At 36.9% G+C, this 27,194-nt stretch overlaps 1 protein-coding gene across 4 annotated transcripts in view; it reads left to right on the forward strand.

Annotated features, from left to right (window-relative positions):
- Positions 1-27,194, forward strand: part of LOC122734301 (synuclein alpha interacting protein) — a 224,703-nt gene that overhangs the window by 168,226 nt on the left and 29,283 nt on the right. For 2 of the 4 annotated variants that reach the window (XM_043975014.1, XM_043975013.1), the window contains exons 4-6: positions 1,323-2,188; positions 5,055-5,234; positions 15,369-15,482. In XM_043975014.1, the coding sequence (XP_043830949.1) occupies positions 1,323-2,188; positions 5,055-5,234; positions 15,369-15,482 (1,160 nt within the window). The remainder of the gene's footprint in view (positions 1-1,322; positions 2,189-5,054; positions 5,235-15,368; positions 15,483-27,194) is intronic. The other 2 variants (XM_043975015.1, XM_043975016.1) reach the window with 2 other exon arrangements.

Consider the following 27,194-nt stretch of genomic DNA (forward strand, 5'->3'; position numbering starts at 1 on the left):
GGAAAGTTGTGAGCTCTATGTCCAATTGAGTTTAAAATATCAGATAGTGGTAACTATCAAAACCTCACTTCTTATGCTTTTCTCTCACTAAATCATTCATCATCCCCTGGTAGGACCATCTCCATTTATTCCACCCCTTATTCCACTTGACTCACTAACTCAAAACCTTTAATTCAGGGAAAAACAGGAGGGAACTGTTCTCAAAGAGAGACTACCACCACATAGGGATGGCAGCTACAAGAGGAGAACAAATGCCAACAGGGAACAGCATCAGGGGTTTTCCCTCTCCATTGTCCCCACCTCCATGGACAGACAGTGACGTGAATATTTAGAAAACCGTACACTCATTCCCCAAGCCACTCAGGATACCAACTTATATAAAGTCTTATACAAAGGACTGACATAATACTGATAGGAAACTACTCCATCGTTCATAAGGTAAGGCATCAGAGTAGTTTGGACCACTCAAGTCAGGGTATTTTCTGAGATACCTGATAAGGAATGAGGATCAAGAACCCAGGAAACATAACTCTATGCTACAGCAAGCCAAGTGGCTGAGGAGGGAGCAATTCCCAGTCTCCAACTCAGTTGAGTCTTAGTATACATATATAATGGTGGTGGTGCCATACTAGTCAAACTGTTTTTTTTTTACCAACTTACATGCAAGATCATAGATTTAGAGCTAGAAGGAAACTTAGAGGCTATCTAATTTAGCAACCTCCATACTTTCCAGAAGAGGCAAGTGAGGTCCAGAAAAATAAAGTGACAAATAGGTCTCACAAGTGTCAGAAATGGGATTCGACCCTAGGTCTTCTGAATTCAAGTTCATTGCACTTTTTACCATATCACACTACTGTTTAGATGTTGCTTTCTAAATATTATTGTCTCTTTAGGTTGTGTCCTGTTTTTCCAAGTTGTATTATATATTTCAGGACAGACCAACAGACCAAGTCTTCTAATTCTATCATGTATCTTCCTCCAATACTTAGAATAATAGTCCTCTGCCCAGTGTGAGGGTGTAATAAACAATGTAAAGTGACTTAATATAATCCTCCAAAATAGATAACCAAACTAACCTATTCTTAAAATCTCTCTATTCACAAAATCTTTCTCTACCTTTTCTCTGATAATGATTGGGGTGTGTGTGTAAGTGTGTATGGGGGGTGGCGGCTAAGATGGTCTCTGAGAAGTATTCTCCCAAAGAAGATTTAATCTTAGCTTAATTTTAATGGGATGTATGTTGGTGAAGATCTATTTAGGGTACCAGTGTAACAAAAACAAGACTTTGTGTTCCTTCTAATAACCCTCCTTTAATATTTTAGTTTCTAATTCTAGTTGGAACTGTGGAGTCTCAACTCTTATTGCAAATGCACAAAAGCCAACAGGAATTGCAGATGTATACAGTAAATTTCGCCCTGTGAAGAGAGTTTCCCCCTTGAAACACCACCCAGAGACTCTTGAGAACAATGAAAGTGATGACCAAAAGAATGAGAAGGTGGAGTACCAGAAAGGAGGAGCTTTTGATCAACCACCTGCAACTGAAGAGCTGTGCCCTGGAGATGGAGAGGCCCTTAAAAGTAAAAGCCTTGAGCCCAGTGTTTTATTGGGAGAGTTGGAGCATTATGACCTCGATATGGATGAGATTCTGGATGTGCCTTACATTAAGTCAAGTCAACAGCTTGCTTCTTTTACCAAGACAGCTACAGAAAAGAGAATTTTGGGTATCTGTTCAACAGTCAATGGCCTCTCTGGCAAGAACAGCTCCACAGGAAATGCTGAAAGTTTGACAGCTAGCATGACACCCTTTTGTGTCTTGTCCCCAGTAAAAAGCTCTCATTTGAAAAAGGCCCAATCTCTTGTTCTTGATCAGCAAAAGCATTCTACTGATGATTCGGAGCTTTCCCCACCTCTGGTGACATGCAACTCAGTCCATGAACCTGAAACCCAGAGCAAGGGCTTCCTTAACAAGGCATTTACTGACCCCAACATGCTAAAAGTTGAGAACATCATGCCCAGCGGCAGCCAGCTTAGGACTTTACACCTGCAATCCTCAACCACAGAGACCAAATTGGATGAGCAGAATAGCCATGGGAGCTGGAATTCAGGAAGCCTGGAAGAAAGGAGTGAGGATATGAAAAAAATTAAAAGCATCTTGAACATTGTTAAAGAAGGACAAATATCTCTCCTGGTAAGTGCTGTCATCTCCTTTCTAACATACAGAAATAGATTATAAATTGTATTTAATGAGCTAAATTCATTAGCCCCAGAATAACAAGCATATCATTTTTATTTTTGTTTTGATCTTGTAGCTTTAATTCAGAGACCTGGGTTATTTAGTTGTCAAAATATCTGATTGGAGGTGAACACAAGGAAGGAATCCTGCACCCAGTTTATTTTATTTACATATAATACCAGCATTCAACTGAATTCAAACAAAATGCTTTTTTTTCTGAAAATAGCATTAGTATATTCATGAGGTTGAATCTCTGCCTTTCAAAATGTGAACAACTCCACTCATTTATTTGTGGATGACATTGGGTCCTTCTGATGACAGACCCACCAGAGGAAGAAGTATTCCAAAGGTTTTATACCAATTTGTTAGACATTCTTGAGTGGACATTCCTTTCCTCTCTCTTCCCAAAGGTTGATTATGCCTTGACTTCAATGAAATTTTGCCTTAGTTCCCTTTGTGTTGCTAGAAACTAGAGAAAAAAAATACTTCCACAATAACTAGATTCAAGGTAACCATGTAGTCAAAAAGATCTTAAATGAAACAGACCCATATCAGAATGCTATATTACATACTGGCTGCCAGATTAGGGTTAAACTTAAAACAAGCATAGTTGTCAATGGGTATTAATAACAAGATATTATAGAAATCACATTGGAGGGGCAGCTAGATGGCACAGTGGATAAAGCACTGGCCTTGGATTCAGGAGGACCTGAGTTCAAATCCAGCCTCAGACACTTGACACTTAACTAGCTGTGTGACCCTGGGCAAGTCACTTAACCCTCATTGCCCTGCAAAAAAAGAAAGAAAGAAAGAAAGAAATCACATTGGAAAACTTCACAATGTATCCTAGTAATGTGCTTCTACTTAACAAGCTTTTGGTATCAGTCACAGTAAAATAAGTCTTATCCATTATCAAAAATTATATTTTTACATTTGGTTTATATGAAAATATCATTATATACATATAATTACATAGGAAAATTTAAGAGAAGACATATCAAGTAGTAGAAATGCCATTGGATAAAGAAACAGTAGACTTAAAAAAAAAAAAAAAACAGGGGACGGCTAGGTGGCGCAGTGCATAAAGCACCAGCCCTGGTTTCAGGAGTTCCTGAGTTCAAATCCGGCTTCAGACACTTGACACTTACTGGCTGTGTGACCCTGGGCAAGTCACTTAACCCCCATTGCCCCGCAAAAAAACAAAACAAAACAAAAAAACAGTAGACTTGAGTATTTGACTACTTCTTGGCTATATAATACTGGACAAATCATCTGACTTCTTTGTGTTTTAAGTTTTCTCATCTGTGAAATGACAATAATAATACCTGCCCCATTTACTTCACAGGATTGTTGTGAGTCATATGAGATAGATAATGTATGGCAAAGCATTTTTAACAAGGTGCTATATGAATATTAGATATTATGTAATGTAGTAAATCAAATATGGGCTTCCACCCCTAAAAACTTCCTGTTTTTTTCTTTATTCCCTTTGTTTCTCTCCCATTCTTTTTTCCCGTTCTCTATGTCTTACAAATGGAAGACCCTCATGTTCATGTATCAGTTCCTCTTCCCTGATCCCATATAGCTATGATAAATCAAGGCATGGGGAACATATATCTGCACTAAGCTGAGGAGGCATGACCACAGACTGCTTGAATAACTGGAACAGGGACAAATTAACACCTCTTGGTCTAGCAGTAAAGGTATGTCTGTACCAAAAAGCACGGTGAAAAGTATGGATGACCAAAATCATGGCGCTCTTCGGAGTTCTTGTTCTAAAGCAAGGTTCTTTTTTTAATAATATTTTACTTCCTCCAGTTACATCTAGAGTCATTTTTAATTCACTTTAAAAATTTTTTTGAGTTCTAAATTTTCTCTCTCCCTTCCTCATCTCCCCCTTCTGAGACAGTAAGCAATTTGATCTAGGTTATACATGTTAAATCACACAAACATATTGCCATATTAGACATGGTGTGAAAGACATGGACCCAAAGGAAAAAAAAAAACATGAAAAAAAATACAGAAAGTAAAAAATAGAGTACTTCAATCTGCATTCAGACTCCATCAGTTCTTTCTCTGGAGCTAGACAGTATTTTTCATCATGAGTCCTTTGGAATCATCTTGGATAATTGTATTGCTGAGAAGAGCTAAGTCATTCACAGTTGATCATTGTACAGTGTTGCTGTTGCTGTACACAATGTTCTCCTGGCTCTGCTCATTTGTATTAGTTCATATAAGTCTTTCCATGTTTTTTCTGAAATCCACCAACTCATCATTTCTTATAGTACAGTAATATTCCATCACAATCACACACTACATCTTGTTCAGCCATTTCCTAATTGGTGGACATCCCCTCAGTTTCCTATTCTTTGCCTCCACAAAAAGAGTAAAGAGGGGATTTTTAACCTCAACAGATTTTGAATAGATTTCAAAGGGTCCTTTATCTTGAATGGGGAAAATAATTGCATCTTTATTTTTACACACTTCTAATTGAAATTGAACATTGGAGGGAACTCCAATGACTTAGAAAAAATAAAACAAAAGAAACTGGAAATTCTGGAAAGAGATCATAGACTTCATCAGACTTCCAATGATATCCATGCCACAAAGAAGACTAAGAACCCCTATCTTAAAGTGTTTGATAAATTGAATGGAACTAATAACAAGTAGTGGACAAGTGACAGGCAAGGTTGTAGAACACCCATAGCCATCCCAAGAGCACAGCCTCTCTGCTGCTACTAACTTCACACAACCTTCCTCAGGGTACTCACAACTCATTTTGACCACTTAGATAATTTTTCTGCCTTTTCTATTTGCATAGCCACACCTAGCTGCAGACAACCTGGATAAAATCCATGATGAAAACGGGAACAATCTGTTGCATATTGCAGCCTCCCAGGGACATGCAGAATGTTTGCAACACCTTACTTCTTTGATGGGAGAAGACTGCCTAAATGAGAGAAACAATGACAAGCTAACACCTGCTGGCCTAGCAATAAAGGTATGTCTGTACCAAGAGCTCTGGACTTGCTCATAACCAATGTTAATAGAACTCGGGTTTTTGTTTGAAGAATTCCAAAGTTTCAGAGAATATTCAGGGTTTGGTGGGCACTGACACTAGTGATGAGCCCCACCCTATTCAGCTAGACAGTTCCTTGGACAGCAGGCACAGCCTGTCACCAAAGACGAAACTTACTTGAAACTTTCCCAGGCTTCAAGGTAGGACCTGCCAAAGCTCAAGCATTTTGCTGGCCCAGTACCCAAGAACCCAATGTCATCTTCACCAAATGAGGAGGGATCAGAAAAGCAGTAGAGTACAAAGAGCAAAGGAAAAAAAATATCTTATTTTTCTGAATGTACTTTTTTAATAAACACAAATTATAGAAAACTTGCATTTGGCTAATAATTATAAACATATTTAATTCAGATTTAACACTTATGGTCTTTGTGAAGATAGAAAGCTTTGATGACAAAAAAGTGGATAACTGCACATAATGTTAAAAAAAAAAACTTTCACAGGAATTCATTTAACGTGGATTCTTTGTTTAATTATATTTTTCCCTGAGTGCATGCCTATAACCTTTTTCTCTTTTCAAAAGAGATCTCATTTGGGGATATGACCTATATTCGGACCAATGTGGTAATGTTTACACAACATTAGAACTTTCAATTCTTACAGTGAACTGTTTTTGTGGATTTTTTTTTGCCTCAGATCCAATTTCATATCAGTTAGCCAGTAAAAAGGGAAATGATCTGGCTGGTCTAGTTTGTTTTTTATTCATAGTTGCCTCAGTTTAGATCTTAATATTTATGGGTCTATAGGAAACACTGTCTCATTTGTTCCTTATATGGGTGTCACTAATAAAATGAATGCTTTTTTAAAGTGTATTTTTAAAAGATGATAGCATTCAAGTGCTTCAGAGAATCAAATGACCTCTTAATGGATCACATCTGAAGTTTAAATGTCTTGAGTATAAAGAGTTGTTGAGAGTATTAGTACAGATCTCTCGCAGAGCACAGCATGCACTTTGTCAAAAACTACACAAATTAATGTCAACAGGGAAGAAATTAAAACTTCAGCAGAATCTGCTTCAGGAAAACAGCACTATAGTGCCTCAGTTACAGGAAGGTTAACTCTTCAGTCAGTCATTAAACATTTATTAAGTACCTAACATGAGCCAGATAACTGTGCTTAACACTAAAGATACAAAGAAAGGTGAAAAACAGTCTCTGCTCTCAGGGAGCTTACAATCTAATGGGGGAGATAACATGCAAACAACTATGTACAAATTGGGGATAGTGTTGGAAAGCACCAGAATTAAGGGGGATCAGAAAAGACTTCTATAGAAGGTAGGATTTTACTTGAGACTTTAAGCAAGCTAGGGAAAGATTCATGAATATAAAAAGCAGTCATTTGGGCAGCTAGGTGGTGCAGTGGATAAAGCACCAGCCCTGGATTCAGGAGGAGCTGAGTTCAAATCTCGCCTCAGACACTTGACACTTACTAGCTGTGTGACCCTGAGCAAGTCACTTAATCCTCATTGCCTCGCCAAAAGAAAGAAAGAAAAGCATTCACATAATTAAACAGCCATCAGTATAGAACAATGAAATACAATACATGAGATAATACATCAGTCAACTTGTTTTTTTAAAAAGAGACTCAGGAAGAGGAAGGAAGGAAAGAAAGAAGGAAGGAAGGAAAGAAAGAAGGAAGGAAGGAAAGAATGAAGGAAGAAGGAAGAAAGGAAGGAAGGAAGGAAGGAAGGAAGGAAGGAAGGAAGGAAGGAAGGAAGGAAGGAAGGAAGGAAGGAAGGAAGGAAGGAAGGAAGGAAGGAAGGAAGAAAAAGAAAGATAGAGACCTGGACTTATTTTGCTCAGGTTGGAAGTAAAAGGTCTACTCAGCATCCAGGTCCAAATCTAAGTATAAGAGCTTTAACCTGCTCCTTTAGTAACCTGCTACTGTCCACCTGCTCCCACCCCCCCCACATCCCACTCCCCACTCCTGAGTGTTCACCATATGATGTCACACTTAGTGCAGACACCTGATAGACTGCCTACTGTAACTCAGAACTCCCAATTTCAAAAGATCCATCAGCTTCAGCTTCCCTGAAAGTAGAGATTGCAAGCATACCAGTTTGTAAATTGAATTTACAAAATGAATCTTATTTAAATTTGCCAGAAAGTTTGCTTTTTAAATATTCTATTATGAATCCTTTTATGAAACAAATTATCTACTAAAGGTGCTACTCTACCATCTTCTTGTGTGAAAGCGTCTACCAAATTGTATTTTAACAGTACAAGCATAGCAATGGACTGTATATGTTGTGTTCAGGCTAGCCTAAGCAATACTCATTGTCACCAAGTGATGAATTTAATTTTGGCCATTAAAACCTCAGAAAGATCAGTTATTAACAGGACAAAAGTAGGTTGAGACCTAATTAGATGAGGGAGCATTCATATAAATTAATTTGTAAATCCTATGTATTTCCGTAAAAAGAAAACTCTTTACCATTTTGTGCTTTCTCTCTCTCTCTCTCTCTCTCTCTCTCTCTCTCTCTCTCTCTCTCTCTCTATGTCTCCCCTCCCTCCCTCCTTCCCTCCCTCTCTCTTCCCATCCTTCCCTCCCTCTCTCTCTCTTCCTACCTTCCCCCCTCTCTGTCTGTCTTTTTGTCTCTTTGTCCCTGTATCTGTATTTCTTTGTCTGTCTGTGTCTCTCTACAGTATATCTTTGGTCAATCTGGATTTTGATATATTGCCTTTCTTTGAAATGAGGTACAGTTTTATTTTTTGTGCTGGTTTTAACTTTTTTGTAAAAAAAAAATTAAAACCAGCACAAGTACTATTTTTGCCTTTTCAGTAGGAGGTATGCTTTTCTTTGAGTTCATATTGAACCCCTAAGAATACACAAGAGATGTTTTTGCTTTATGAGTGAGGCCTCTACAAATGAAATCTGATCTGTATATTATGTTCATAAGGAAAAGTAAAGTTAAAAATACAAACTCAATTCCAGTTTACATGATTTTATTTTCTCTATAACAAACTATTCCAAAAAATCCTTGATTTTGAGTGCTTTTGTGCTTCTGTGAAACAATAGATATTCTCCATTACTGAAAATGAATAAGTGCAGTTTTTCTTGTAGGTGTAAATCTGCAGAATGATAGTCTTTTGGCTTTCCCTGGAACATGCAGATACAAACAGTATATATCAGATGAATAACTATTTTTTTCTATGTTATCCTTATAGAAAAATGGAGTCTCAGAGGTCATTTGACTTACAAAATATTGCCTAGGTAATAGAACAATTCACACTTGAACCCAGATCTTCTGTCTCCATGAACTCATATACCATCATACTTTTTACAAGACTACTATCATTGAGTAGCTGAATAATCAGGAGCAAATCACTCCCCTTTTCTGGGACTCAATTACTCCATGTGTAAAATGGGGAATTGATTCAATGACCTTACTATCACATGAGCACAGAACCTTAGAGACCACTGAGTCCAACCCTGTCATTTTACAGATGAGACATCAAGAACTAAAGGACACCCAGCTAGTAAGTGCCAGAGGCAAGTTTCTCTGAAGTCCTTTATGATCCTAAAATCTAAGATTCTAAGATCACTTTGAATGAGATTATACTCCCTAAGCAGAAGCTACAAACTTTTACAGAAGGACCTCCTTTTCTTCAATTCTCCAAGCTTCAATTTAATCTTTTAAAAATTGGGCTACTCCTTACACTTTCTGCCACGTTGGCATTATTTTGAGGAAGGTGTAAATCTGAAAATATGATAGAAATATGAGCTGTTACTGCATATACTATGAAGTAGGGAGGTGTCTCAAAAATTTCTAAGTTCAGGGTCCAACAAAGAAAAAGAAAAAGTGAAGTCTCCAGGCTGTAGGGAATTAGGTTTATTGAGAGAGGGTACCTATCTCACAATAGAGCCAGTCTCGGGCACATATAGGACCTGAGAGATCCTGAAGCCTCAGCCTGAGTAGGGTTTTATACCCATACAGGGCTCAAAAGTATTTATACACTACTATTTTAGAAAAAACTCCTCCCATTGCATCCACAAACATTATCTCTATCAGAAATACAAGTAGTGCATGTGGAATGAGTGAAGGAAATAGAAGTCTAACAGTGGATTTTACTTAGTGTGCTTGAAACCACTAGTGCTGATGGATTCAACTTCCATTAAATGGCTTTCTGCAGACATCAGAATCCATCCACTTCCATTACATGGCCTTCTGCAGACTGAGGAGATGGTTTTCCTTGAACTCTGAGTTACTATTCTTGGTACTTGACCTTTAGACTGATTGGTGGATGCCTAACCACAGTGGATTTTAGCTGATGGTTTCAGCTGAAATGGTTTCAGAACCATTCCACTAGTGGTTTCAGAACCATTTTACAATATGGGATGTATGTAAGCTCTACTAACATCTATTTTACTTACTCTATTATAATTGACTTAAGCTATAAACTGATTATTACCATAGTTAAATCACTTATACCTAAGGGGTGGGGAAAAATCTGACTCACAGAGGGGTGGCAAATGAGGGAAAGTGAAGTAATTTAGGAGAAGGGAGATTGCAACTATGGTTCTCTCCCCAAAAATTCTCAGGCCAAATGGAGGTACAAATAGTTCCTAATGAACCTGGCTTGTCTTTATCATTAAGTATGAGTAGGACCCTGTTCAGTTATGAGTAGATCCTGTAGTAGTTCTCCCTAAGCAGAATAAAAGTAGTAGTTCTGTGGATTTAATATATTAATGTGTTATTAACATGTGGATTTTTATGTTATCAGCAGACCCTTTCTCTGTGGAATATTAATACAATTCCAATTTTTACTATCTTAATTCATGCCCTTCTAGCATTTTAGAAAACTCTAGGGGCAGCTAGGTGGTACAGTGGATTAAGCACAGGCCCCAGATTCAGAAGTACCTGAGTTCAAATCCGGCCTCAGACACTTGACATTTACTAGCTGTGTGACCCTGGGCAAGTCACTTAATCTTCATTGCCCCACAAAAAAAAAAAGAAAAGAAAAGAAAACTCTATGATGTCCAATGTTACTTCATTGCAAATAAGACTGATTTTGGTGGAATGCCTAAAATGAAATCAACCACTTCTGTTGCAAATTCTAACTTGGAATAAATTTTTGTAAACTATATTCTGAATGTTTGTGATATAAGACTGACATCCATGGCTCTGGATCCTGTGCTCTTAGCACAGTGCCTGATACATAAATAGGTGCTTAATAAATGACTTGCCTAACTGACTGATGGTGATATTTCTTCTATCAATATATGTTACAACCCATCCATGTCTTCTTATCCTGTATGCTTCTCACCTAAGTCCTTCCATAAATCATCCCTTGAGGACTTATGTATGTGTTCTTCACTCACAGATTCCTTTACATTATGAGATCCTCAAGGGCCAGGACTGTCTTTTGTGTTTCTTTGTATACCTAGCACTTAGTATGGTGCCTGACACATGGTAGGTGCTCAATAAATGTTTATTAACTGACTGACATTGACACCTACATACTTTTAGTAATGGAGCACTTCTATTTAATAGATGCTCCAAAACTATGCAAATAAAGATGTTTTATTTGTTGTTGTTCACTGTGTTGGATGGGGAACCTTTCTCTAGGTCTTTTAATCATCTGGTAATACCAGTACAAGACTTAGGGTGCCCATGTGTCATTCCTCATTCTCATAACCTATCTGCCCTATCTCCTTTTTCAGTCACATATATCCTTGATATTGTCATCACTTCTGACATGTAAATTGTAACTTAAAATATGTTGCAAGCTACTTATATGTACTATATATCTTTCTAATGTTCTCTTGATTCTTTGGACATCGATGTGTGATTTGCAATCATGTGGCATTAGTGGAGGTATATTATTGTTGAAAATATGGGCTTTCCTGACAAGGAGTAGCTTATGATCACTGTGAGACTGCCACATACATAAAACTAAACCTGCATCATTATAACCTATGATACTAATATAAGTCTAAATTTTAGGCTTTTTAAAAGGACAGTTTCTTGATTTTTACATTGCAATCACCATGCAAATGCTGTGTTTCCAAAACTTTGATAGATTGGAAAGGGGAAATTTTTCATTTGCTAAGTAAAAATGACTTGATAAATGGAATAGTTCTTATGTTCATTTATTATTTCTGGAATTATATGGTCTTAGGTCTTTCAGACCCACTGCCAACAACTCTAGGAAACTCATTACTCTTGACCAACCTCAGCCAAATGAATACTCTTTAAAAGATACTCATTCATCAAAGGGTGGACTTTGATATCTTTTAAATACTCAATTAAGTCCCTTGCCAGATTCTCCTCATTTAAGACCTCATTTTAATCTTTATTTCCAGATGGTGGGTTGGTGGGGGGTTTTTTGTCACATAATTAACAAGGCTCTGCTAGTAAAGTCACACAAACTTTGCACAAAAGACTTATAAGCTACTTGGATGATCTGAGGTAGCTCAAAGGAAGTAGAATTAGGACACCAATATTTAAAGTACTTGAGAAAGAGATTTAGGAAGGCAGCATATGATAGTTCTCTCCTTCATGTAGTTCTTGCCAAAGCAAGAAGGCTGCAATATAGACTTGTGCAATTTGTCATTATTGAGTGCCCTCTTGATACAAATGCTTAACTAATGCTATTGGAGTTAAGGAATTGGAATCTACTTCCCAGGCCCACACAAAGTATAGCATTAACTGTTTGCTGGATACAGTTAGGCAGTTTGGAAATCTTTTTTTTTTTTGTGGGGCAATGAGGGTTAAGTGACTTGCCCAGGGTCACACAGCTACTAAGTGGCAAGTGTCTGAGGCCGGATTTGAACTCAGGTCCTCCTGAATCCAGGGCTGCTGCTTTATCCACTATGCTACCTAGCTGCCGCCTAGTATCCATTTTTAGAAATCAAAATATACTGCTACTTATTCATTATTTCACTTATCCATCTGTCAGTTCATTCATTGATTGGTCCAGAAAAGGTGATGCGGTGAAAACAAACTCTGTCATGTCATTCTAGTTGTATCACTGGCTTGCTGTGTGCCCCTATGGCAAATCATTTAATATCTCTCACGGTGTTCTAATCTGTTCAGTAGAGACCTGCCCTTTCTACTCCATGTGGTTGTGGCAAGAACAGCTCTTTATATACCTTAAGTCTCTATATACATGTGGTGCTTTTTCTTTTTGTTTTGTTTTGTCAGACTCAAATGGGATAATGAATGTTGGAAGCATTTAGGAAGTATAATAACATGCTATGCAAGTGAGATATCATTGTTGTTATCACAATAAAGTAAATATTTTTAAACTGTAATATTAGCAACAAGTTCATGCACAAACACAGCTGTTAGTAATGGGAGGGAAGGAAGGAGAAGGTGTAAAAGAACACAGCTGGATCTGCTATGTGCCAGAAATTAGTTCAACCTGTTACAAAGGAGAGACTGTATAGACTGGGTCAACAATATAGTCAACACAAGTGTACAGATGACAAAGTCAACCAGTATTTTGTGTTACTCAAGTGATTCAGTGAGAAAATAACCAGGCAGCTCTGCAGTAGTCTAATTGAGGTTGCCTGGAGTTTCTTTGTCTTTGCCTTTGTATGTAATCCTCTGTGCCCTTATCCATAGAACCTCTGGATGAGTCAGTAGGCGTTTCCTGTGCTCTATCTGTGTTTTCCCATATAATTTTATGTTGGAGCATACAACAGAAGCAGGGAAAGAGTAGGAGAGGCAGCCACCTCACCAACTAGTATCAGCTCTTTGTGGGATGGCTTCAAAAATAAATCTACTCCAAATATGGCCTCAAGCTATTGCTTCTGCCTTTGGGGGGCTCAGAAGAGAAAAGTGGCTGGCACAGTGTTAGAGCCCTGTCTGTGGCTCAAGAATTGGCCATTTCTGCTGTTTCTCCCCTGCATCCTCTCGCTCAGGGTCATCCAGTCAAACTCAAATGCTCATCACGTGCTCGGGGTCCTTGATCACCCCCATGCTTTGCACATGCTCTGCTTGTTTTTGAACCTACCATCCTCTTCATCATACCCCTTTGCCAGGTACCCTTTGGCACTTATCTCCTCCCTTTTCAGCTTTCTTTTGTGTCTTGTTTAATGATAATCTCTTTGGGGTCAGGGACTCTTTCTTTTTCTTATTTGTATCTCCAGCACTTAGCACAGTATTTGACACATAGTATACCCCTTATAAATGTTTATTTTAATAGATTAAAAAATAGGTATGCTGAGTTACTGTTAGTGCAGCTGCTATTTAGTAGCCATTTTGAAGCTAAAGAATTTTATTATTCAGTTGTGTCTGATTTTTGTGACCCCATTTGGGGTTTTCTTGGCAAAGACACTGGAGGGATTTGCCATTTCTTTCTCTAGCTCTTTTTACAGATGAGGAAACTGCAGTAAACAGGATTAAGTGACTTGCCCAGGATCACACAGCTATTAAGTATCTGAGGCCAGATTTGACCTCAGGAAGATGAGTCTTGATAACCAGGACCAGCACTCTATCCACTGTGCCACCTAGCTGCCCTAGGCTAAATAATATTATCCCTGAATGGTCTTCAGGATTAAACCTTGTCCTTGTAAACTCAAATCTCCATTTGTGACCTCCAGCTTCCACTAGCATGTGAAACAAAGGAATGCATTTCCCTACTTAAATTCATTGAGTAATTATAAAAGTAGATAAAAAATTTGAGATAAATATTTAAGGTGAATATAAACTTTAAGGTGAATAATTATAAAGGTCAATATACAAACTTTGAGATTGTTAAAAAATGTTGTTTCCTCATTCATGAACAATCCTTACTCAAAAGACTGAAAGAAGACCTCTTTTAAGGTTTGTTGTTTCAGAGTCATTAATATCCCTATTAGGAAAATGTTTTAAAAGCAAAATATCTATATCATGAAAAGAGAGACTGGAGTGTGTATGGGTGTTTGTGTGTATACCCACACATACACATATACACACATGCATATATACTTGGTTATATATATATGCATGCGTATCTCATGTATATATAATATTTCTATTCCTTGCATACATTATATATTATAAATACATACATGTGTTTATATATACACATTATATATACGTATATATCCCCATATCTGTGTGTATATACACACACACACACATATATATATAGTTGATTCAGGTTGGGTCTCGTAATATTTGCCATAAACTTTATCTTCTTCTTTTTATAACAGCACTTGCTACTCTAGAGAATTCCTAAATATTTAATAACAATGTAAGTAGAAAGCCCTTTGGTAGAACTTGAACCGTAAAATAGGTACTTAATGAAACATTATTGTCAAGGAAAATGATAAAGAAATATTTTATTTCCATACTATAAGCCAAACATTTTTAAACTATGGGTCATGACCCCACATGAGGTTGTTTAACTGAATATGGAAGTCACAAAAAATTTGGCGACAGTAAAATGTTGTGGATCCCTATTTTATATACATGTATACCTGGTGTTGCATACAAATTTCTCAGGCAAAAAGGGTTCCTGAGTGGAAAAATTTTAAGAAGCCCTGCTATAAGCCATAAGCTAGAGACACAGCTAATCTATGATAGAAATAGTCATGAATTATTAAGTGAGAGAATATGCATTTAAGTAGAAGTGCAGCCAGCAAAAAATAAATAAATATTTTTTTAAAGTGCAGCCAGCTAATGAAACCAAAATGAAAGAAAGATTAGGATAAGCCTTGGAGCAAGAGATCCTGGGACAGCCGTATTTACATACCTATCTACACCTGTGTTCTAAGTAGCAAAACCCATGCCTTTGGCATCAGAGAACCTCAGTATAAAATTCTGACTCCTACTTACTATATGAGTGATTTTTAATAGGTCTCTTTGCCTCTCTGGGCCTCAGTTCACTAATCTAAAAAATGAGAAGGTTGGACTGTCTGTCTTTTTTTAATGTCTTTCCTGGCTCTGAATGCTATGAAATATGACCAAGACCATGAGGCAAGCTTAACAGTCTTGTAAATAAACTAAGCCACATGCAAAAGCCATTGTTCACAAATGATTTCTTCCAGAAGTAAGGTTACCATTTCTGAAAAGTTTTTCAGATTAAAAACCAATTTAATTTCTAACCTTCCTTTTTCACCATTTAGAATGGCCAGCTTGAGTGTGTACGATGGATGGTGAGCGAAACTGAAGCCATTGCAGAATTAAGTTGTTCGAAGGACTTCCCAAGTCTCATCCACTATGCAGGCTGCTATGGTCAGGTAGGCTGGTATTATAAATTATTCTAATTTTTTATTTCAAGTAATATACCTTTAAAAAAATTTCACTTGAAGTGCACATCTATCTTCTTATAGGGTATATTACTAAATGTGAAATGTATGAAGTCTAATGAAAACGTGCTTTTCTGCAGATAAGCAGGCATATATATGTCTATTTGAGACCATGTGTGACATGAGTTTTCTTTTGGGGAGTTATGAATTCAATAGCAGACCTATTGCCCAAATTGTCATTGTGAGTCTAGTGATAAAACTCATTACCTCTATTTGAGAGCAGTAGATCTAAGCTAGCCAGAAAAAAACAGAATTATAGGATCCATATTATAATCCCCCCAAAGCAACAATCAATTCAAACAGATTTAAGTAGATGTGTTTGTGGCAAAAAAAAAAAAAGAAAAAAGTATGCTTCTTATATGTGAAGTCATATATTTTCTGACTTTGTGATGATATACCATAGGAATTCATTGTGGTATTGTCTGTAACAGATTATCGATTTCTGAGCATAAAAATCTTAAATTGATATACATTGAATATATATCTATATTTATATGTGATATATTCTATTATATTGATATGTAATATTCTGTTACATAGACTATATTTTAATATATCATTTATTATATATGAATATTATCCTTTTATAATATAAAATTATTAATGTTATATAATATGTGTTTGTATAATTATTTGCATATTTTAATATATATACATATATATGAACCAGAAAAATCATTATTCTCAAATATGTGTGCCACATCATTATTTTTCAGTAGGGATTCTTTCTGGTTCACTGGTGGTTCTTTCTGCTGAGTCTATTTTCTTTTACCACAATGGTCTATGGCATTTATTTGCTGTAATCCACATTGGTCAAGAAAAATGTCCAATATTATATAAAAAATGCCATGGAGAGCAGAGACACATTTATTATGCCTTCCTCACATAATCTCCTGTGCATTTTTTATTGGCATTAGGGTTAACTTGCAGAATTCACTGGTTCAATGAGCAAACTTACTAGTAAAATAAAAAGAAAGAGGCAAGAAGAACTAAAAATTTGCAGAAGTCTACTATCCTTGGAATGGGAATGGGTAACCACGTTATCTAATTTACATCAGTCTATAGAAACAAAGTGATAGATTGAGCTGACAAAAGTGATTTGGGATGATGATGGTGGTGGTGGTGATGACAATGATAGTTGTTGTCATCATTATAATCATTAGTAATAGCTAGCATTTTATATAGTACTTTAAGAAAAGTGCTTTATATATTCTCACTTGATCTTCATGACAATCCTTTGAGGTAGGTGATATTATTACCCTCATATCACAGAAGAAGAAAATGAGGCTGAGGAAGATGAAATTTCTGAAGCAGGCATGATTCAAACTCAGGTCTTCCTGATTCCAGGTCTGATTCCATATCCATTGCATCACCTTATCTGCCTAGTGAGAGAAGTACTGGAGTTGTAGTCAGAAAATCCAGGTGTAAATCCTGCCTCTTCTGCTTATTAACTATGTGGTGTTGAGTCATATAACTGTACTGGGTCTCAATGTTCTTATGTGTAAAATGAGAGAGGTGGACTGGATTCTCTCTAAGGTCCCTTCTAGCTCTAAGTCTATAATGCTCAATGATCTGAAGAAATTGATCATTGTATATCACTAATCCTAGAGTATATTCTAACACATGATATTGCCCTTTTTTATAGTAGTTTATTCTTAGTGCAAATAAGACAAGTATATGTTTCAATTTTCCACTTTACTTTGCCTGTATAAATACTAACTGAAAATTATACGCAACTTTGAAGAGATTTTGTAGGCATTTAGAGATATAAAATTTCCCCTGATAACCGCTTTGGCTGCATCCCATAGGTTTTAGTATGTTGTCTCATTATTGTCATTCTCTTGGATGAAGTTATTGATTGTTTCTATGATTTGTTGTTTGACCTACTCGTTCTTTAGAATGATATTATTTAGTTACCAATTAATTTTTGGTCTATCTTTCCCTGGCCCTTTATTACATGTAATTTTTATTGAATCATGATGTGAAAAGAATGAATTTACTAATTCTGCCTTTCTGCTTTTGAGACATTTTGGCTAGGCATACATGAGAAGAGGGAAGAAAGCCCATAACTACTTTGAGACTTTTAAGTAGAGTAAATAAGGAGGCATTTGGCATTCTTCATCTCACAGATATGGCTTCTGTAGGTCATGTTCAGTGTGAATAATGAACATTGTTTCTAATTATTTTTAAGCTACTGGGAAGGAATGGAAAGAAAATATATTTTTTGAGACTAGTTGGGTAATGGGTGAAACATCTTTGGCTTGATTTAGGGAAATACTGAAATCAAAAGCCTCATTGAAGAGATTCTTTTTGTTTTCTTCTTTGCTTCAGACTATCAATTTTCAGGTTGTTGCTTTACAGGGAAGGGAAGAGAAGGGAACAAGCATTTATTAAGCACCTACTATGTTCTAAGCATTGTGCTAAGCACTTTATAAATATTATTTCATTTGAACTCAAAAACATTAAGGCTCCTTACACCATAAATTAGTCTGGAACAGAGTATATAAATATTTTGGAAGGGTCATTTCTATGAAAAAAATATGAAAGGAGAAAATAAGAGGCCCTGTTACATTAGTGAATTTTGTTCAACCAGTCTAACTAAACAGTCATTTATGCACTAGATAATCTGTGGAAATGTTCTCTCATTGGAAAGAGAATAAAGGAAATATTTTCACAAAGATTATTCTTGGGCAATTTTCTAATGGATTCAACTTACGGAGGTTCTTTCTACAACAAGCAGGCATTTCAATGTGCTCCTTCAGATTTTATTTTTTTAATAATTACTTCTCTAAGAGATAGTACAGGGGAAAATTCCTTTCTTCATTTATTTTACTGGTTCTCTGCCCATCATATATATATTCTTAAAGAACTGACTAGACCTGATTTGTATCTTTATAAAAATTAGCTTTATAGACTCCATGGTGTTTACACATGGAGTAGCTAATAGTTTTTAGTGATCTGCTGTGACTCATCTGCTGGTTGATGGCAACTGATTTCCCTCATCTTGACAGATGATGTCTCAAAGGATGCAATTACTTCATCGCCTGCTTGTACAGAGCGGAACTAGCCAAAAGGGATGTGAAAGCAAGAACTTCTAAGAGCATTCAAGGAACAAGTAGACAGTACTCTTTACTAGTTTTTCCCACTTTACATTATCTGTGTCCCTTGAGATGCTGTCGGTTGACCAAACAATTGGGACAAAAGCCACTTTAGTTGATTGAGTCTACTAACCGATGAATCATGAATCATTACACAGTTTAAGTTTATGCAGGCCTCATACTCATGACTATATTTGCAGCATGGCAGGGAGAGTACAAGAACACAATGAACTGGGACCTAGGATACCTGGATCCCTGCTCTGCCACTAATTGTTATATTTAGAAAGTCACATTAGCTCTCTGGGCCTATTTTCTTACCTATAAAATAAGAGATTTTGGTTGGATAATCTATAAAGTCCCTAATACCTCTACCATTCTGTGACTTTAACTTCTTCCTGCTATTAGAATATCTCCTTCAGAAATGTCCCAATCTTCCTTAAAATCTTCATTGGGAGAGTAGACAAACTAATGGCTGATAATATTTACTAACCCTGATAGCTCTTTCAGGGAACATTTTGATAAATTTAGTAGAAAGATATGTCCTCCATATTATATTCTCTTACTATTCCACAAAATCTAACTCAGAAATATTAATTGTCTGTCATATTTATTCTAAGGAAGGAAGGAAACAAGCATTTACTAAATGCCTTTGAAGGCACTGTGTTTAAACCCTTTACAAATTTTATCTCATTTGATCTTCAGGACACTAACCCTAGGAGTAAGGTGCTATTGTTATCTGCATTTTAAACTTGAGGAAACTGAGATAGAAGTTAGATGACTTGTCCAGGATCCCATAGCTAGTAAATGTAGAAAGTTGGATTTGAATTTAGGTCTTCCTGACTCCAAGCCTAGTTTTTCATCCATTATGCCTCTAAGTAACTAAACAAGATTTATATCAGAGGATTAATGATTTAACAAAATCAATTTTTCCTTTTTGCAGTTTGTTTTAATATTGAAAAGGGTAATTCCTGTTTCTATAGTACATTATACACACTTTGCTTACAACAAACTTTTGAGGAAAATAGTGTAAATATTATTATCTCCATTTAAAGAATGAAGAATATAGAACTCATAGGCTAGGCCATGGTCTAGTAAGTATCAGATCTGAGATTCAAAGAGGATTTTTAAAAACTATTTCCTTGTTTTACTTTTTTTCCCCCTACTCTATTATGCTACCCTGATGGAGGGCATGTCAGCAAAGGAAAAACTTAATATTCCTTCCTAGTAATCATAGGGAATGATAGGGATATGAGGGATTTGTCCACAAATAGGTCATGGATTTTTTTTGATAGCTTATAAAAAAAGGAAACACTTCTTTATACTGTTTCATGGTCACATTTCAGGCATAAATCAATAATGCTGCAAATGTTTATATTACATATAAAGCTAGAGTAAGAATCATCTTTTGATTAATGTATGAGCACTTCTAATCTTCAAGGACAAGTTTTTCAGGAATCATAATTCACAAAGTTTTGTGGATCCAAAGGCTGACAGGGCAGTCAAGTGTGATTCCTGTGTTCCAGGGAGTCAGGAAGGGAAAACTGTCTTCTGCAGTTAATTATCAAAGGGTAGTAACAGTGCCATTTATGTGGACTGACAGAGTCTGTGTGAGGTTGTTTATTATTGCTATTTCTAGTACCTCTTCTTTAATATACACATGAGATTACATATTAATATACACATGACATTCTATCCATATATTCATGCAAATGGGTAGATACATAACATCATGATATGGTGGTTAGATTGCCAGACTTAAAGTTAAGAAATCAAAACCCACTTCAAACACTTATTAGCTATGTGACTCTAGGTAAATCATAGGATCGTAGATTTAGAGCTTGGAGGTACATTAGAAGTCACTGGGTCCAACTGTTGGTCCAACCCTCATTCCCCATTTTGAAGATGATTAAACTGAAGCCCAGAAAGATTAAATCCCTTGTCCAGAGTCACATGGATAGTCACTTAACCCCTCTGAGCCTCAGTTTCCTTATCTGTAAAATAAAGATAATAATAGCATCTACCTCACAGAATTGTTGCAAAGATCAAATGAGAGAATATATTATACTATATACATATATGTATGTGTACATAATGCTTTGCAAATCTTTAAATACTATAAATGTGTTATTATCAACAGCAACATCTCATTTTTATCTTTTCTGATGATACTTAAAAACAACCTAAAGGCAAGGTGCTTTTAATATTAATTTATATTAAACGATCCACATATTATTGTGCAGGTAAATTAAAATGACCACTCTTTATGGCTGAATAAGTGTATTGGCATGAAAGCTCATCCTCTGTAGTCACTAAAAGCATCTTCAGAATGCAGATAGGACAACAGGGATGACAGACTTTGTCTCCACATCATTTTAATCTCTTCTGGTAGGCCTCTATATTTTGATAGTCTTTTATTCCATGTATTTGTGAGTATGCAGTTTGGTGAATGAACATTGTTTTTAAAATTTTTAAGAATGCATGTTATGTCTGGGAAGTTGTGGATAACAGTTGGACCTCTAATGATGCTACAAGTCCAGTACATTTCATTTGCTAAATTCACAAGTATATTTTGGGGGGATGGGGAGATTTGTAATATGGGGGGGTTCTTTTTTGTTCATTTAGAAAAGACAGTGAGCTTCTGTTGTAAAACCCTTAGGTGCCTAATCGTGTCTCTCTAAGTATTCATTATATTCTACATTTTTAGAACCTGCAGTTATGTTATACAATATCTACCACTACCCCAATTGCCTTAAACATCCAGAGCCATCTCCAGTCATTCTGGTATATATCTTGCCACTGGACCCAGATGGTTCTGGAAGAGAGTTTGTGACCTTGCACAGCCCTCTCCCACTTCAAGCCATGACATCACACCAATGTTATGGTCCTCTTCAAGAATGAAGGACAAGGGGGCAGCTAGGTGGAGCAGTGGATAAAGCACCAGCCCTGGATTCAGGAGTGCCTGAGTGTTAAGGGCTAAAATTCTAGCTAGTCTGTCTAAAATATCTAATGAGTGGTCGCCAATAAATTATAAGCTTTAGCAAGAGTTAGACTTTTAAGCATTTATTAAGGAGAATAAGAATTTGGTAAAGAGAGAGAAAAAGGCCTAGATTTCTATCTATTAAAGGGAGAGCACATTTCTAGCTCCCTTCTTCACCAGAGTCCAGAGGAAAAGAGAGCGAGACTGAGCGCCAGTCTCTTCCTCCCTCCTCCCACTAGTCCGCGTCACTTCCTGAAGCCTGGTCTTGCCCTCAAAGACCTTTGCTTCATGGGCAGAACTCTTCTACAGTAAGTATCCAGCAGGTGGCGTCATTCCACTCGTTACATGAGTTCAAATCCAGCCTTAGACACTTGACACGTACTAGCTGTGTGACCCTGGGCAAGTCACTTAACTCCCATTGTCTCACCCCCCCAAAAAAAAAATGAAGGACAAACAACAACTGTAATTTGCACTGATTGATAAATACAAGTTCTATAAGCATAACTTTTCTTTAATTTCTGTTGGTGACAATGTGATCCTTAATCACCATTGTAAACCCTTCCATTTCTATAAACAAGTCAGTATGATTCAGTCATTTGTTTTAAACTTCTGCGTCAACATTTTGTTGGTGTACATGGAAGCACCCTATGATTCTGGTTTTGGTTCCTAGCTATTCCTAAGTTCTATTTGGAGATAAACTCCTTTTAATTACATCCAGTGAATCCAGCAGCAGCCTTTATTATTACTGGATGAAGAGAGGATTGTTTGTTAAAACATATAGCTGTCCCAGCCTGAGACTTTGTTGGTCACAATTTGGGTTTTGATGGCCTAGAATGTAAATAGCAATTGTTTCTGTTCTGATAGAAACCCAGTGTCTTAACCTCCCAAACAGATTTTTTTAAGTAGCTAAACGAGGCTGTCTTTTGCCTCATTTCTTATCCAGCCTTAATCAGTGAATGGGTGTTGCTTCAGACAAACTGAGACCTTGGAAGGACCTTAGAAGAAATATAAATTTCTTGGAATAGAGCTCTGGAAAACTAGGCATTAACAAAACCATCGGGATTCAAATGGAGCTACTTGACTGCCTTAAACCCAAAGCAATCTGGCTTTCACTTATTGGGCAATAATAAATCCTGGCCCAAGCCTCTGTTAGTCATTGTTTGGGTTTTGTTGACTCAGAGTGACTGTAAATAGCAATTGTTTCTCTTCTGGCCAGAAACCTTGAGGGTATTCCCCTCCCAGATTGATCCTTGTTTTTTAATTTTAATTCTTTTTAGAAGATAAAAGAGTTCTCTTTTGCCTTTTTTGCCTCTTTTCTTACCCAGCTTTAATCACTGGATGGGTCTTGTCTCAGACAAACTGAAACCTGGGAAAGACCTTAGCTTAAAAAGGCCAAGGTCTCCCACTGAATCCAGGGTCATCTCCAGTCATCCTGATGTATGTGTTGCCACTGGACCCAGATGGAAAAAAGTGAGACTGGTGACTTTGCACAGCCCTGCCTCACTTAAATCCAATTCACTTGAAGTCAAGACATCACCTTCCAGATGTCATTGGTCCTCTTCGAGAATGAAGGACAAACAACAACAGCCATAAAATTTTAGCCTATCGTTTGTTCTAAAAATATCTATCAGTTCTCTTCTTCCTTTTTGATGAGAAGTTATTAATCTTTCTGTAGCTGCCTTGAGAAGATAAACCTCCCACTTTGTTTAAAATGCATGGTGGAGGTAGCTAGGTGGCACAGTGGATAAAGCACTGGCCCTGGATTCAGGAGGACCTGAGTTCAAATTCGGCCTCAGACACTTGACACTTAGTAGCTGTGTGACCCTGGGAAAGTTACTTAACCCTCACTGCCCTGAAAAAAAAAAAAGCCTTGGGTTTGTTTGGTTGGGTGGGTTTTTTGGTGGGGGGAGGGAAGGGCAACACCTTCTACAACTGTTGCTGTAGATTTGACCATGCCCAAATTATACATTAAGACTAGTATTTTATACTAGTTAATTACAATGCAAGTCAGTTCCCCAACATCACTGTCTCATCTTTCTTTGTAATAGCTTTATGCTCTGCCTGGAATAACATTGCTGTGGTATTTATGAAGGCATAGCAGGAACCCAGAAGAACCAATCAGTTTGACTCCTAATGAATTAGTTCCTTCTCTAAACCTCTCCCTGCCCCCAAACCCCTGTATACATACACATACTTATGCATTATACATTACATACCTCTATCTTCATCTTTCTCTTTCCATATACTTAGAGCTGTGCCCAGAGTCAGGAAAACCTGAGTTTAAATCTGGCATCAGACACCATCCATGTGACCTTGGACAAGTCACTTAACCTCTATCACAATTTCTTCATCAGAAAAATGGGGATAATAATAGCACCCATGTTGTTGTGAAAATAAAATAGAAACATTAAAATGTAATATGAATGCTAATGCTAATGATACTAATAATAGATTTATGGCATTCATATAATACTTTATGGTTTGCATTAAAAGAAATTATAAAGTAAAATGCTAAAAAAGAAAAATCATGATAATGATTTTTTGTAATTATTATGACTTTTTAAAATATGCTTTATGGTTCAATTGCAGTATAGCCAAATCATTTTATCTAACAAGCTACTGAATCTGAGCTCCTGCACTAAGGTTATGATATGTTCCAAACATCTGGTCTGCTATTTATAAGTATAGGGTTTAAATAAATACTATGTATAAATTCAGTTAATACCTAGAAAGAGGGACAAACAATTAGCAATTCAACAATTAGAGCATGATAATTTAGTTAAAATAAACAAATGACTAGAATTTACGGTTTAAGTAAAAACCCTAACTAATGAATACATTGATCAATCTTCACTTACATGTTGAGGCTAAGGTACCTAGGAAGGAAGAACAATTACTACCCTGATTAAATAGAACCTCATTTGTAATTCTTTCATCAATGCTAATAATGTGAAATGAGCTCTTTTTCTGTACTTCATTATTAGTACCTGTCAACAAAATAATGTTCTTAAATGCCCATAGTGTTTAAAATTTGCACTATTACATTTCCTATCAGAGACCCTGACTTTCTCAACATTTATACATATTAAACATAAAGCCAATTCTTAAGGTTTTTTTGTTTTGTTGTTTTGTAACCAAGACTAGGAACATTGTAAAGCTTTCTGACTACTGGTAGCCATTTCTATTTGGGAACATTAAATCTTAAATAATAATTATTACTAGGCCTTATGAATGGGTTCAACTAGACATTTTATTTATTTATTTTTTTTAGTGAGGCAACTGGGGTCAAGTGACCTGCCCAGGGTCACACAGCTAGTAAGTGTTAAGTGTCTGAGGCCAGATCTGAACTCAGGTACTCCTGACTCCAGGGCCGGTGCTCTATCCACTGCGCCACCTAGCTGCCCCTCAACTAGACATTTTAAATAAATGTCTAGCTAGGATAACCTGGGGCATATTTTAATCTCAAATATAAGAGCTCACTAGATATATCCATGGCATATAAAAAAACTTACTATAAAGGGTAATGTGCTATTTCCTTTATAAAAACAAACAAACAAACAAACAAGGGACAGCTATGTGAAGCAGTAGATAGTGCACCAGCCCTGGAGTCAGGAGGACCTGAGTTCAGATCTGGCCTCAGACACTTGACAACTTACTAGCTGTGTGACCCTGGGCAAGTCACTTAACCCCAATTGCCTCAAAAAAAATGGCAAATTCTTCAGATGGACTTTAAAAATGTGGAATAGACACAACCATTGTGATACTAGATGGGGACTGATAAATCTATTTTAAACACTAATGACAGTGGCAAAATGAATGTTCAGCTTCCTTATAATTACTTGGCAGAAGTGGGGAGTAATTGAGTTGCAAAAGATTTTGCATCTGGGGCAGCGCAGTGGATAAAGCACTGGCCCTCGATTCAGGAGGACCTGAGTTCAAAACAAGTGTCTGAGTCAGACACTTGACAGGTTCTAGCTGTGTGACACTGGGCAAGTCATTTAACTTTCATTGCCCTGCCAAAAAAAAAAAAAAAAAGATATGCATCCCCACACCACCCCCTTAGCTTGGTAAAAGATAAAGTCAGAGTCACAGAATTCAGGAGTTGGAAAGAAATTTAATAGTCTTCTTATCTAACCTATAGGTGAAAAGAATCCCCACTATAACATCCCTAACAATTGCTCATCCAGTCTCTACCTGAAAGAACTCAAGAGAGGTCACCCATTACACTTCCCACTTCCCGAGGTAGCCCATTTCACTTTGGGACAGTTCTAAAAGCTTTTCTTAATTTCAAGCCAAATGTGGCCCTTGACAACTTTTCTCCATCGCTCCTGGTTCTGCCTTGGAGAGACAAACAGAACAAGTCTAATCCCTGCTCCACATGATAGCCTTTTGTGTATTTGAAGACAGTTATTGGGGACCACCACCCCCTTCTCACTACTATCAGTTCTCATTTTTCCAGACTAAACATGTCCAGTTCCTTCAACAGATGTTAATATTAAATGAACTCAAAACCCTTTATCATTCCAATTGCTCTCCAGTTTACCAATATTCTGGATTACCCAGAATTAAACCTAATATTCTAAATAAGGTCTGACAAGGACAGAGTACAGAAGGACTATTACCTCCTTTTTTTTTCCACAGGGAAGCTATGTCTCTCTTAATGCAGCCCAAGACCATGTTTATTTTTTGCCTACCCCCATCATATTGCTGACTTATTTTGAACTTACAGCCTACTAACACCCCCAAGTCATGTTTACAACAACTGATATCTAACTATGTTCTAGTGAAATGTAGTTTTGGACCCATGTATGAGATTTTATATTTACCCCTATTAAATTTCATTGTTTTAGATCTACCTCAATGCTGTAGCACAGGGCTTCTTAAACATTTTCCACTCATGACCCCTTTTTGCTTAAGAATTTTTTACATGACCCCAGGTATATAAAATAGGTTATGTATACCTAATTTTGTATGTGTGTATGGCAAATTTTCACAACCCCCACATTTAGTTACATGACCCCATGTGGGATCATGACCCACAGTTTAAGAAGCTGGGCTGCCAAGGTCCTTTTGGATCTTGATTCTCATCCAACATGTTAATTATCCTTCCCAGCTTAGTTTCATCTGGAGATTTGATGAGTATACCATTTAGAGCACATGTCTAAGCACAGATATTAGGGACACTCCAGTGGAGGCCTCCTGCAACATTAATAACTAACTCCTCTGAGCCTGACCATGCGATCAATTCCAAACCCCTATCTATATTTCTACATTTCCTCCACAAGAACAGTTTGTGATACTTTAACAAAAATGTGGCTAAACTCTAGGTAACTATACCCACAGTATTCCCCTCATCCACTACTAGTTAGTAATCCTGTCAAAAAGAAGGAAGGAAGGAAGGAAGGAAGGAAGGAAGGAAGGAAGGAAGGAAGGAAGGAAGGAAGGAAGGAAGGAAGGAAGGAAGGAAGGAAGGAAGGAAGGAAGGAAGGAAGGAAGGAAGGAAGGAAGGAAGGAAGGAAGGAAAGGGAGGGAGGGAGGGAGGGAGGGAGGGAGGGAGGAAGGAAGGAA

This window comes from Dromiciops gliroides, chromosome 1 (assembly GCF_019393635.1).
Source record: "Dromiciops gliroides isolate mDroGli1 chromosome 1, mDroGli1.pri, whole genome shotgun sequence".
Taxonomy (NCBI): domain Eukaryota; kingdom Metazoa; phylum Chordata; class Mammalia; order Microbiotheria; family Microbiotheriidae; genus Dromiciops; species Dromiciops gliroides.